Source organism: Balaenoptera borealis (assembly GCF_965194805.1).
Source record: "Balaenoptera borealis genome assembly, chromosome: 9".
In the NCBI taxonomy this organism is placed as follows: Eukaryota; Metazoa; Chordata; class Mammalia; order Artiodactyla; family Balaenopteridae; genus Balaenoptera; species Balaenoptera borealis.
Window position 1 is genome coordinate 50,444,337 of NC_138873.1, and position 12,331 is coordinate 50,456,667.

General features: G+C 37.9%; 1 protein-coding gene across 1 annotated transcript in view; it reads left to right on the plus strand.

The window, feature by feature from the left end:
• The window catches only part of AK9 (adenylate kinase 9), a 119,997-nt gene that overhangs the window by 95,461 nt on the left and 12,205 nt on the right, over positions 1–12,331 (plus strand). Inside the window, exons 29-32 of the mRNA XM_082404706.1 lie at positions 5,226–5,429; positions 5,787–6,005; positions 8,908–9,121; positions 11,217–11,418. Coding sequence (XP_082260832.1) covers positions 5,226–5,429; positions 5,787–6,005; positions 8,908–9,121; positions 11,217–11,418 — 839 coding nt within the window. The remainder of the gene's footprint in view (positions 1–5,225; positions 5,430–5,786; positions 6,006–8,907; positions 9,122–11,216; positions 11,419–12,331) is intronic.

A 12,331-nucleotide genomic window follows, 5' to 3' on the forward strand; every position in this document is an offset into this window, starting at 1 on the left:
TCTAGGTCCATCCACATCTCTACAAATGACCCAATTTCGTTCCTTTTTTGTTTTGTTTTGTTTTTTGTTGTTTTTGTTTTTCTGCTATTCTCTTTTTTTCTTTTTTTTTTTAAACGTCTTTATTGGAGTACAATTGCTTTACGTTGTTGTGTTAGTTGCTGCTATATAACAAAGTGAATCAGCTATACGTATACATATATCCCCATATCCCTTCCCTCTTGCGTCTCCCTCCCACCCTCCCTATCCCACCCCTCTAGGTGGTCACAGAGCACCGAGCTGATCTCCCTGTGCTATGTGGCTGCTTCCCACTAGCTATCTATTTTACATTTGGTAGTGTATATATGTCAATGCCACTCTCTCACTTCATCTCAGCTTACCCTTCCCCCTCCCCGTGTCCTCAAGTCCATTCTCTACATCTGCATCTTTATTCCTGTCCTGCCTCTAGGTTCTTCAGAACCTTTTTTTTTTTTTTTTAGATTCCATATATATGTGTTAGCATACGGTATTTGTTTTTCTCTTTCTGACTTACTTCACTCTGTATGAGAGACTCTAGGTCCATCCACCTCACTACAGATAACTCAATTTCATTCCTTTTTATGGCTGAGTAATATTCTATTTAATATATATGTATCGCATCTTCTTTATCCATTCATCTGTTGATGGGCATTTAGGTTGCTTTCATGTCTTGGCTATTGTAAATAGTGCTGCAGTGAAGATTAGGGTGCATGTATCTTTTCAAATTATGGTTTTCTCCAGAAATATGCCCTGGAGTGGGATTGCTGGATTATAAGGTAGCTCTATTTTTAGTGTTTTTAAGGGCCATGCTGTCCCCCATAGTGGTTGAATCAATTTACACTCCCACCAACAGTGTAGGAGGGTTCCCTTTTCTCCACACACTCTCCAGTATTTATTGTTCGTAGACTTTTTGAAAATGGCCATTATGACCTGTGTGAAGTGATACCTCATTGTAGTTTTGATTTGCATTTCTCTAATAATTAGTGATGTTGAGCATCAAAAAGATGCATAGAAGTCTTGATGGAAATATAGTTTATGTATGTTTGGAGATTATATATCATTTTTATTTTCTTTACACTTTTTGGTATTCTATAAGTGTTTACAATGAACTTTTATTACTTGTATAATCAGAAAAATGGACATTTTTAAAAGAAAGAAAACCAAGATGTTTAAATAAGATGTTTAAATAATCTAATACAAAATATAATAATACTACATTAAACTATGCTTCTTGTGGATTTTCATTTGTGCTTTTCACACTTCAGCTCATGCTACAGGGAGATAGGCTGGGAGCTTGGGAATAAGGTCTAGACAGAGAGCCTGTGAAGTTGTGCTGGAGCTAAAATATAGATTACCTTGAGATAAAGAACAGAATGGGGCAGAGCCTGTAGACGCTCAGAGTCACATACTGTGCAGGATGTTCAATGCAGCTCCTCTTTTCCATCTGCTGATTTTTTGAAAAGATAAACCTTGAAGATCATGAATTTTGTTTTGTTTAGAGAGGAGCTAGTCCCCAGTTGACCTAGCTGACCCAAATGCTACAGCCAAGCAACTCAGATGAAATATTCTATCTTATAAACAAAGTAAGATTTTGTAAGTTAGCTCTTCTGAGACTTAATCTTTTATAAAAATTAATCTTTTATAAAAATTAAAAAATTTTATAAAAATGTATCTCCCACAATTAATTTATACAAACTGACTTTTGGAAGACAATTCCTGAGATTTTTTTATGAGAGTTCCTGAGATTTTTAATGAGATTTTCTGAGATTAAAACTGTGTATTTTTTTTAACTTTTTTGATGGGAATTTTATATGTACTGCTACTGTCTCAGACAAGGAAAGACTAAACACAGTGCAGCATCTCAAGTATCACTTAGTGCAACTGTTATAATCAGTTAATGTGACAACCTGAGTTGAATCCATCCTGACTCCACATAGACCTTGGAGCTTGCTTTCATGCACAGAACCAGGGGTCTTCTCATCATTTGCCTCTCTGTACAGAAATATGCAGCTTCTTGACTCACCTTTTTCCCAAGCAGTTAGGGAACCATATGCAGATAAAGCCCTTCCCAGGTTTGTCTTCTCAGCCTTAACATTATTGCCTTTACTGTCTGACTTTTTAGCAACAAATATAACACTTTTAACATTAGAAATCACTTCAAAGTCTCAAGGTGACTACTTCCATTAATTTTATAGGAAAATGTCGCCATCATGTGGAATTTTAGTCTCCAAATGTGACTGAAGAATATTCTATAAACCAGTGGCTTCATACAGATTTACAATGCATATCTCCCAATTCCTTGGAGGCCTTGCTTCTACTCTTACCCCTAGCTCCAGAATCTTTGCCCTCGTCCTGTACACTAGCTCTTTCTCTGGTGCCTGGTTCCCTTTTATCAAGTGTAGCGTAGCCACATGCAGGAGAATGCCAGGAATAGCCGTGAAGGATTTTATCACTTTTCTAGATATGAGGAGATGCAAGAATTGGGCTCATAAAATCATCTCCTGAAAATATCTAACTATCTGAAGACCTGTTCTGCCAGTTTTTTCTAGAGCACAGAGTGCCTCATTTCTGATCCATCCTGAACTTCTTTCCGGGGCTGTTGAAGGTCAGCAGCTGCAGCAGCTCATAATTTAATCCTTGTAGAGGTAGAGGGCAAGTGCCAATTTGTAGGTGACAAAAGACAGAGCTTTCTATCAGAGTTTTAGTCCCTCTCTGCCACCACCACTCTAATGGAGGCTGCCCTCCGAGCAAATGCACAAAATAAGAGAACTGACCCTAAGCCAATCCCGTCCTCCAAATTTTGACTACTCTACAAAATCTGCCTTTGTTCACTCTTCAGAAGCCCTCTGGAGCAAGAGAGAGAGAAAAAAATGTGTGTGTATTTGTGTGTGTGTTGTCCATGGCTTATGGTTATTAATCTGCTAGAGGCTAAATGAACTTATTCCTTCATACTGGAGGCAGATCTCTGAGACCATGAATTTTAGAACATGTATCTCCTAACATAAGGACTGAAAGATACTAGACATAAGGAACAAAGCAGCGCTGTTCCAGAGGACCAAAATGCCATTTACAGAAAAATAAAACCTTTTTCCCTAAAAAGAATTAACCTGTGGGTCTCTCAGATGGTCTCCTATGAAGATTTTTAGGCTATTAACCTTTTAAAAAATTTAAAGGAACTAGCCACAGCAACGTGATCAGAAAAAGAAACAGCATACATATTGAAAAGTAAGAACAAAATTTAATATTTGCACATAATTTGATTATCTAGAAAGTCCAAGAGGGTAAATTGCAGAAAAATTATTTAAGGTTGATCCCACCAGCTCCTCATGTAACAGTGACATTTGTCCCCATGAAGAAAAAAGTAAATAATTTCTAAAGTAATTAAATAATCTGTGTAGAAAATGCTAGGTGCCACAGAATGTTGGTTGGTGCTCTTCATCATCTGGGACAAGATCCAGGCTGCCTGCCTCTTCTCATCCTCACATCTTAAATGGAAGCATGATACAACCTGTCCTGCTCACAAACCCAGAGCTTACAGTTGCTCTGAATTAATCAGTTTAGTCCTTCATTCGTAAAAATGAATGGACAACCAAGGATAGCCATATATTTGAAATTATCAATACAAAGAAGAACCAAGATGAACAAACAGAATAATTGACTCTAAAACAAATAGACAATACAGGAAATACATTAAACATTTAAAAAATTCCAATTTGCCTTAAATAATTCAAGAACTTGTATCCATAAAACAAAAACCGGATGGTATGAAAAACCAGAGAGCAAAAAAAAGTTCATGGAAACTACAATATAGCATTTAAATTAATTGAAAGTTTCTTGTTAAACTTATATAGTTTAATTTTTCAAATTAACAAACAAGTTGGAAGAGCTATTAAATAGAGCTGGAGAGGTGAGCAAAAGTTCATCTGAAACTAAGATGTCTGCAGCTCGTAGTGTGGACTCATCCCACCATACCTCCAATGATCGTTAGCAAATCAAATCTCAAACTAAAAAATTGTCAAAGTATAAGAAAAAGGAAAAAGTAGTAAGAGAACCAAATGGCTTCAAAATTCAAATAAAAAAGAATAAGAACTGAGAAACATAGTTCCAATGCCAAACTCCTTCGGGGGAAAGAGGAGCCTGGGCACAGAACAGGGAAGGGCCCTTTGTCCTCTCATCTTCCTCCCGGCACCTGCAAGTCCAAATCCCAGCTCCAGGCGCCTTTAAAGGAACCAGGGTCTAATCAGTTAGAAAGATCAGGAAATAGCGAGCTAATCAGAAGTGTGCAGGCAAGAGGTAATGACAGGGCAAACAGTAGAGCAGGACTAGAAAGGAGGAGAGGGTCTTAAGTATTATTTAGGATTCCTGTTCTTAGAAACTGGATGTGCAATAATGGAGAGCGAGGAGTCAAGATAAGTCCCAGGTTTCCGACTGGAAGGCAGTGCTCCATCTGGGACAAGGGATACTTCAGGGCGACATGCATAGAGGCAGTGCAGGAGGATCAGTAGGACAGGGTTCAGTGTTACGCAAACTGAACTGTAGCACTTCGAGCCTCTACAACACCACTTAGTATCAGTATCCTGTCGTGGTCTTCAATAATCATTTATGTGTTATTCTGGTTTCCTCAGATAAGCTGCAGCCTCCTCAGGGGCGTGTACTATTCTATTAGAACAGTGCTTTATACAAAATGACAATAATAACTATAACAGCATAATAATAGGAATAACAGCTATCATTTGCATGCTTACCATGTACCAGACAGTTTTCTGAGGGCTTTGCATGTATTAACTTATTTTAGCGCTGCCAACAACCATGTGAGGGAGGTACTTTCCTTATTCCTATTTTACAGATGAGGAAACTGGTTTTGTCCAAGCTAACACAGCTAGGGAGTGTTTTATATACTCTTTGAGTTGCATTAAATATTGTTACTGAAGACCATGAAAAACATGTAATGTTCTGACAACTATAGCATTAAATATTAGCAGTTAATATCTTGTCTAGGTATTTATTTATGGGATCACTGTGGTGTTAGAGTCTTGAAGGCATTAAATTTCTTGGGTGCCAGATATTTGAAATTTTACTATATCAGTTGATGAACGTTGCATGCCATACTAACCAATATCCACTTATTCCAAAATATCCCAGATGATTAGTTAGCAGTGTCATTTGTTCCATATTTTATGTACAGTAAAAGGGAATATTTTCTTCCTTAGACTGCTAGAAAAGATGAAGACATGAGCGAGGAAGAACCTGAAGATGAGGAAGATGATATTGACAACATCCTTGATGAATTTCCAAAAGATGAGGAAGTGATGAGTGAGGAAGATGAAGAGCAGGAAATTGATGCGCTCAAACGCCTGAGAGGTGAACTGGGAGAAAAATTTGAAGCAGATATGAATAATTTACAAATAATACAGGTTATTACTTTTTCATTTTTCATAATTCAAAAAATAACGTTTGAGAATGAAACAAAAGCGATTTGGTTTATGCCTTGGTTTCTTTTTAACATTTCAAAAGAAATGTATATTTTTAGGGGTTAGTTCCCTTTCGTCAGCACCATTTACAATTATAAAAACTAGTTAATAAATCAAGGACAACATGGAAGCCACATAGGGTCAAAGTTTTAGCTGCCAACATGCAGTTGCTTGGAAGCTGAAAAATATTTGTTCTCTAGACTGAAGTAATCAGTTACTAGCAACATCCATGTGCTGTAACTAAATACTGCCAGCCTCCTTCCCACTAAAAATATTTGGTTTTATGATTTTTTTCATTAGGAAGAATTTGAGAAGTTTTTGATACCAGTAATTCTCATTAATGGAGCTCGGAAAACCCACATTGTACAATACATATTGAATATGAAACTGAAACCGCTGGTGGAGAATCGTGCAAGCATTTTTGAGAAATGTTATCCAATATCATCCCGCCTTGCCCAGAAAATGCTCAGCTTTACCTACAAGTATATAAGCTCGTTTGGCTACTGGGACCCTGTAAAGGTAATGTCAGCAAATGTATCTGAAAGCCATGTTCTTTCTCTTATTTCTTTTTTTTTTTAAGTATGTCTAAGAAGACAGTGGATAAGTTCAAAAAATTGTAAGCATTGTATAGTATTCTTAACTAGCTATAAAAATATGTGTGGTTGTTTCGCCTTTCTGAAGTAGGAAAGTAGTTGAAGGGTTTATTTCTTTCGTCTATTTCTGTAGCAATCATCCAGTTCCAACTTGGTTTTAACTCTGTAGCAGAAGATGGTAGTAGAAATATTTTCAAACTAGACATCTAGAGAGCTGAGCTCTGACACAATTTGCTATCTAATTTTAGGCAAGTCCTTTAAACTCTTTGATTCTGTTTCCTCACCTTTAAGATGGGAGGATACTGCCATCAGGCCAATGTGATCAAATGCAAGAATATAAAGTTCTCTGGAAAGTGTGAGATACCATACAAAATGTGCCTTTAATGTTCGTCACAAACTTATTTCTAAGCACCGTATTTTTATGCAGTGTGGACAAACATTTAATGTAACTGGAATTCAGTAACTTCAAATATGGGATGGTTTTCAACAAATCTTAATCAAGAACATGCCAGCCACTGTGTCAGTCCCTGAGAACAGAGCAGTTAATAAAACAGACAAGGTTCCTTTGTCATGGGCCTTATATTCTAGTTGGGTTGGAGAGGGAGGATAGGCAATAAATAAGTAAACAAATAGGTTCTTGTCAGGTTGTATTAAGTGCTATAAAGACAATAAAAGAATGTCACGTAAAGGTGACCTGCCCTCTCGACCAGTGTACCTTCTTATTTCCATCAGTGAAGTAGCACAGTGGAGAAGACTATGGCCTCTCGAGCCAGACTGCCTGAATTCAAAACCACCACTTACTAGCTAAGTGACCTTGAACAAATTACTTCACCACTCTGAGCCATTCCCATTTGCACAATGGCAATAAGAATAGTCCCTACCTCACGATATTGTTACAATTACTAAATCAGTTAATTATTGTAAAGTGCTTGCAACAGTGCTTGTTTTTTTGTGAATGCTCAATTAATATAAGTTGTTGTTGTTATTAACGTGTATTGGTCACTGATAAAAAGTATTTTGGAGGAAGGGATCCAAAATGGAGCCATGTGCATATTACTTGAAACCTCCTTCTTCGTTGATGTTGATACAATCAGTTTCAATTCTACTTAATTGTGATATCTTCTTTACCTTAACTGTAAGGATGTCAAGAGAAACCTTTTCAAATATCATGCTGAAATATAGAAACATTATGACAGTTCCCTCCATAGAGAATCAGATAAAGTTAAGCACGTATTAGGATCACCTAGAAAGCTTTTGAAAAATAGTTACACCCTAACCTTCTCTTTGAGATGGGCAAGAGAGGGGAAGAAGCAGTCAAAGTCAGAATGCTATTTAAGGACCCATGTCCAAACATAATTAGGATTGTATAAAGATGCCTTGTGGAGAAATCAGTGCATGGTCATAGGAAGGGTTTAAGCATATAAATCATTTTTTCAGGGCTGTTGGGAATCTTTCTGGGTACCTGACCACTTGATGTTTCTGATTTGATGACACCTTGGGTATTCTGACCTATGGAGAAGAAAGATACATGCTAGATATTTTGGGCAATAGCAGAAACTATTGTAAGAATTCACACTTAATTTGTGAATCTGAAATGGAATCATTAAACGTTCAGCTTTTCTTGTATTACCAAGTATAAGAAATAGAGCAGACATTCCCACCCCATCCCTGAGTTTCTTCTTATCCCTAACATTTACTCCCAGCCGTGAACGTCACTTCAGCCCAAGAATGATGATGCTGACAACACCATTGACCTGTGACAACTATCCTGGTGTAGTTCTGGGGGAGGAGCAATATTACCAGACTGTTTCCCACCTACTCTGTCAAGTCCAGGGATGACTGATGCTTGGCCATCTGATGGTATAAAAAAGATATCCATTTAATTACCCAGTCGTCATCATCACCAATGCAAAGATATGGGACCAGTCCTCCGTCTCCATTCCATACCGACACCTTAGGCTGCCTTTTAGGTGTATTCTTCCCTTTTGTGGCTGCTCTTGATGTTTGTGTGAGTGGGATTTCATCTGTATAAAAATGTAGAAGAGAAGCTAGTGGGCTTTGTCCTACCAGTACACTCCCATATATAACCCAGGACCCCACCTGTATTAGTCTACTCATGCTGCCATAATGGAATACCACAGACTGGGTAGCTTAAACAGCAGAAATGTATTTTCTCACTGTCCTGGAGGCTGGAAGTCCAAGATTAAGGTGCCAGCAGGGATGGTTTTTCTGGTGAGGCCTCTCTTCCTGGCTTGTAGATGGCCACTTCTCACTGTGTCCTCAGTGATTTTCCTCTGTGCTCATGCACTCCTGGTGTCTCTTTTCTCTTCTTATAAGGACACCAGTCCTCAGATTAGAGCCCCATTCTTATAACCTCATTTAACCTTAGTTACCTCCTTAAAGGCCCTGTATCCAAATACAGTAACTTTGAGGGTTAGGGCTTCAAACCATGATTTTGGGAGGACACATTTCCGTACATTACGCCACCTTAGGAATGGACCTGTCTGTGAAGATAAATTGGCCCATGAATATATCCAAACACCTTTACACTCCTTGGCAGAAACATTCAGTATATGCTAAACACATTATAAAGGAAGTAGAATAACTATAATTGTCAGAAACTGAAACATTTAAGAAAAACTACATTTATTCCATATAAGTATAAAATAATTCATTCTTTTTACAGTTTTTTAATATCAGTATTTGATTATAATTAGTTTTCTTGTTCTATAAGAAAGATTTTACAAATTTGTTTTTTCAAGTGTATTTGGGGGAAATGCTGTTTAAAATAAAGCTAACTTATTAATTCAGTTGTGCATATATTGCAGCTAAGTGAAGGAGAGACCATCAAGCCAGTTGAAAATTCAGAGAATCTACTTCATCCTGTAATCCATCGTCAGTATATTTATTTTTTATCTAGTAAGGAAACTAAAGAAAAATTTATGAAGAACCCAATCAAATATATCCGCCAACCCAAACCTAAGCCTACTATGCCCATTAGGATTGCACTTCTGGGGCCTCCAAAATCTGGGAAAACTACAGGTAAGGGTGTGTTTGCCTTTACTATCCTTAAGCATAAAAGAATCTCCTGAAGACCAGGACCACTTTTCCAGGAAGCTAACTATAAAACTGACTCAAAAAGAGACAGAACACCTAAATAGGCCAATAACCATTGAGGAGAAGGCATTCAAAAATATAGCCCCACTCCAAAACAGCCCAGAATCAAATGGTTTTGGAGGAAAATTATGTCAAACTTTCAAAGCATTAAAAATTCAAGAGATACTTCCTGTGTTTTTATAAGCTTTTGCAGAGCAAGGGAAAAGAAAGTAAACTGACCAATTTATTTTCAGTTTTTTTTAAAGTAAAGAATATAGTCCATACAATTAAAAATGTATAAAAAATATAAATTCATTTTTAAATTAGCATGACCCTGATATCAAAACCTAACAAAGATAATACAAAAAAAGAAATTACAAATGAATATTATTTATAAATATAGTCAAATAACAGTTATATTCAGATTTTATTAGCATAAAAATTATATTTAAAATTTTATAAATATAATCTACTGTATTAATAAGTTAAAGAGTAAAAATCCATTATCTTAATCATTACTGAAAAAGGCATTTGGTAAACTACAATGTTTGAATTTTTTATATCTTGAGACTTTTTTTTTTTTTAAGGCAAATAGTCCAACAATAGGTGAGTGTGGTATTTCAAGATGACATGTGACATGATAACCACATGAACAGTGGTTGGTCACGATGATAATAAAATGGGAAAGGGCAGATACCAGAGATATTTAAAAGGGAAATGACAGGACTTAATGACTGACGGCATAGAGAATGAAGGGGAGAGATGAGGTCAAAGATTAATTTTCACCAGAAATAATAAAAGGGAGTTTTGTATTTTAGCTCTTCAGATGAAAAGTGTTTCCCCATTTAAACGTCTTAACATGATGAAGAGTCTTTAATAGCTGTGTTCTAAAAGTTCACAAAGATAATGATATTTCCCAAAGAAAGCTGTACATTGACATTCAAGATCCTACAACCACAGCAAAAAGTAAAATGTAGATTAGACAATCTGATTCCTCGATTTTTGTTGAAATAGAGGTTAATCTTTAAACAAAATGTCAAATTGTAAACGCTTAATTGTTTTCATAGCTTAAGAATAATAGGTGTGACTCTCGCGTTTGTGGCAAAGCTGAGATGAAGCCTTCTGTGGCCCTCACAGGGGAGTCCCTCCCGGGTGGCCCTAATTGTGGCCAGTTAACCTGTATTCCCTGTGGGACCAGATGAGTCTCAGTGTCCTCTACACACTGCTGTCTCCAGACCGTGATGAAGCAGGGTCTGTAGACCCTGTCAGAGCACACCCACATTTAACAGTAACTGGAAGCTATTATCTGTGGTCTCACTTAGCAGAAGCAGAGGCCAAGCCTGAGTCCTCTTTCAACAAATGGCAACATCTATGTGCCCTTGGACAAATTATTCCATTTCAGTGGGCTGCAGTTCTCTCATCTATAAAATTGGAGCTTCAATACCCACTCTACGCACTTGATGGAATAGTTGAAAATATCAAAAAAAGTCACAGAAGAAATATTACCTCATAAGCTGTAAATTACTATTAAAATGTCAGATATGTCATTATAATTTTAAAAAATTACTTCCTAAGTATTAACTGCCACCTAACTGTATAGGGTAAGCTATCCTGATTGCAGCCTGGAGTCCGTAAATGGATAGATAGGGAAATGGTTTAATCCAGTGACACAAGGAGCATTGAATTGTTATTTTGGACATAATACCAAATACTAATAGTACACATAGGATGCCTTATAAAGCTCTGAAAAATTTTGCTACCTCGTGCAGAAGGAAAAAAAACACTTAAATGGTTTAGTTATAGAAAAACCTCACAGAGTTGGCTCATTAACCAGACCCATCAGCCACATACCTGAAGTGCTAATAATGATCGACCTTTGAACAGTATTAATTCAAAAAGATGTAGCAATTTTAATTTTTGAAATTACTTTGAGGAATGTGAAGATTAGCTTGCTGTTGCTGTCAATTAACCAGAATCTGAAACTAAGATTAACTGATGAATTTGTGAAACGGAATAAGTTTAAAGTTTTAATGTTTTTCAGTTTCCAAAAAAATTTCAAGTGACTATGGCTTAAAGCGTTTGTCAATAGGAGATGCTCTGCGTTATGTATTAAACCACCAACCAGACACAGAGCTGGCACTTATGCTAAATTGGCATCTTCATAAAGGAATGACAGCACCTGATGAACTGGCTGTTCAGGCCTTAGAATTATCTCTGATGGGAAGTACATGTAATACTGCAGGGTAAGTGGGGGCCGTGGAGGTGGAGAGGGAGTGGGATGGAGTTACATCTTTGAAGAAATTACTCACTGGAATGTAAAACACTTAATCGTAAACAGGGTTTAAAGCTCTTGTAAAGTGTGTGTGATGTGCTTTTCAAACTCTGGGCACCTATATGGTTACATGTTTTAATTTTCTGTCAAGCTAAAACTCGGCTTGAACACTCAACATGCCAGAAGAGCCAACAGGCCACTTCCCTCCCTGCAGCAGCCCCTGAGCTGTCCAGGAGTCTCCAGGTTTACCCAATCCATAAGGGAGGCCTGTGCGACTTCCACAGCCCAGCAGAACTCCTCACTGCCCCATGGGGTGATGGAGGCGTGGCCCTCCCCTGTCCCCCCAGGTGGTACTGGTCCCGTGGAGATGGTCTCTCCCTGGCCCAGCTCTCTGCACAGGAAGCAGCGCCCCTCCCTTGATGCTGCATTTGGACAGGAGAGCCCTGTGCTTGAATGGTCTTCAGTTTACACTCCTCCGCTCCACCACGGCTTCCCTGGCACAGCCAGTGGTCCCAGCCAGTAGTAAAAGCCGATAAAACCTAAGGCCCTGCTCTTGAGCCCAGGTCATTGACTTAAAATCTTGCTGATTTACTCAAGGCTGTTTTCTATTAGGAGCCTCCTGGCCCTTCCCTACCAATGGTCCTTAATCAAGTCCTTGACAGTTCTAATTTCAGTTATCGGGGAGCAGATTCTGGAGTGTCAAGTTTTTTTCCCCAGAGAAGGCCCTGGGACTTAAGCAAATTGTGTTACCTCCTTCCTGGCATTCAGCTTTGCATAGGAGGGATCTTAGTGAGGGCAACGTCGGTTAAGTCACAAAGGTTTTATTTCACCTTAATACCAGGACAGTGACTGCCCAGTCACCCTGAATTTCCCTGATCCTGAGG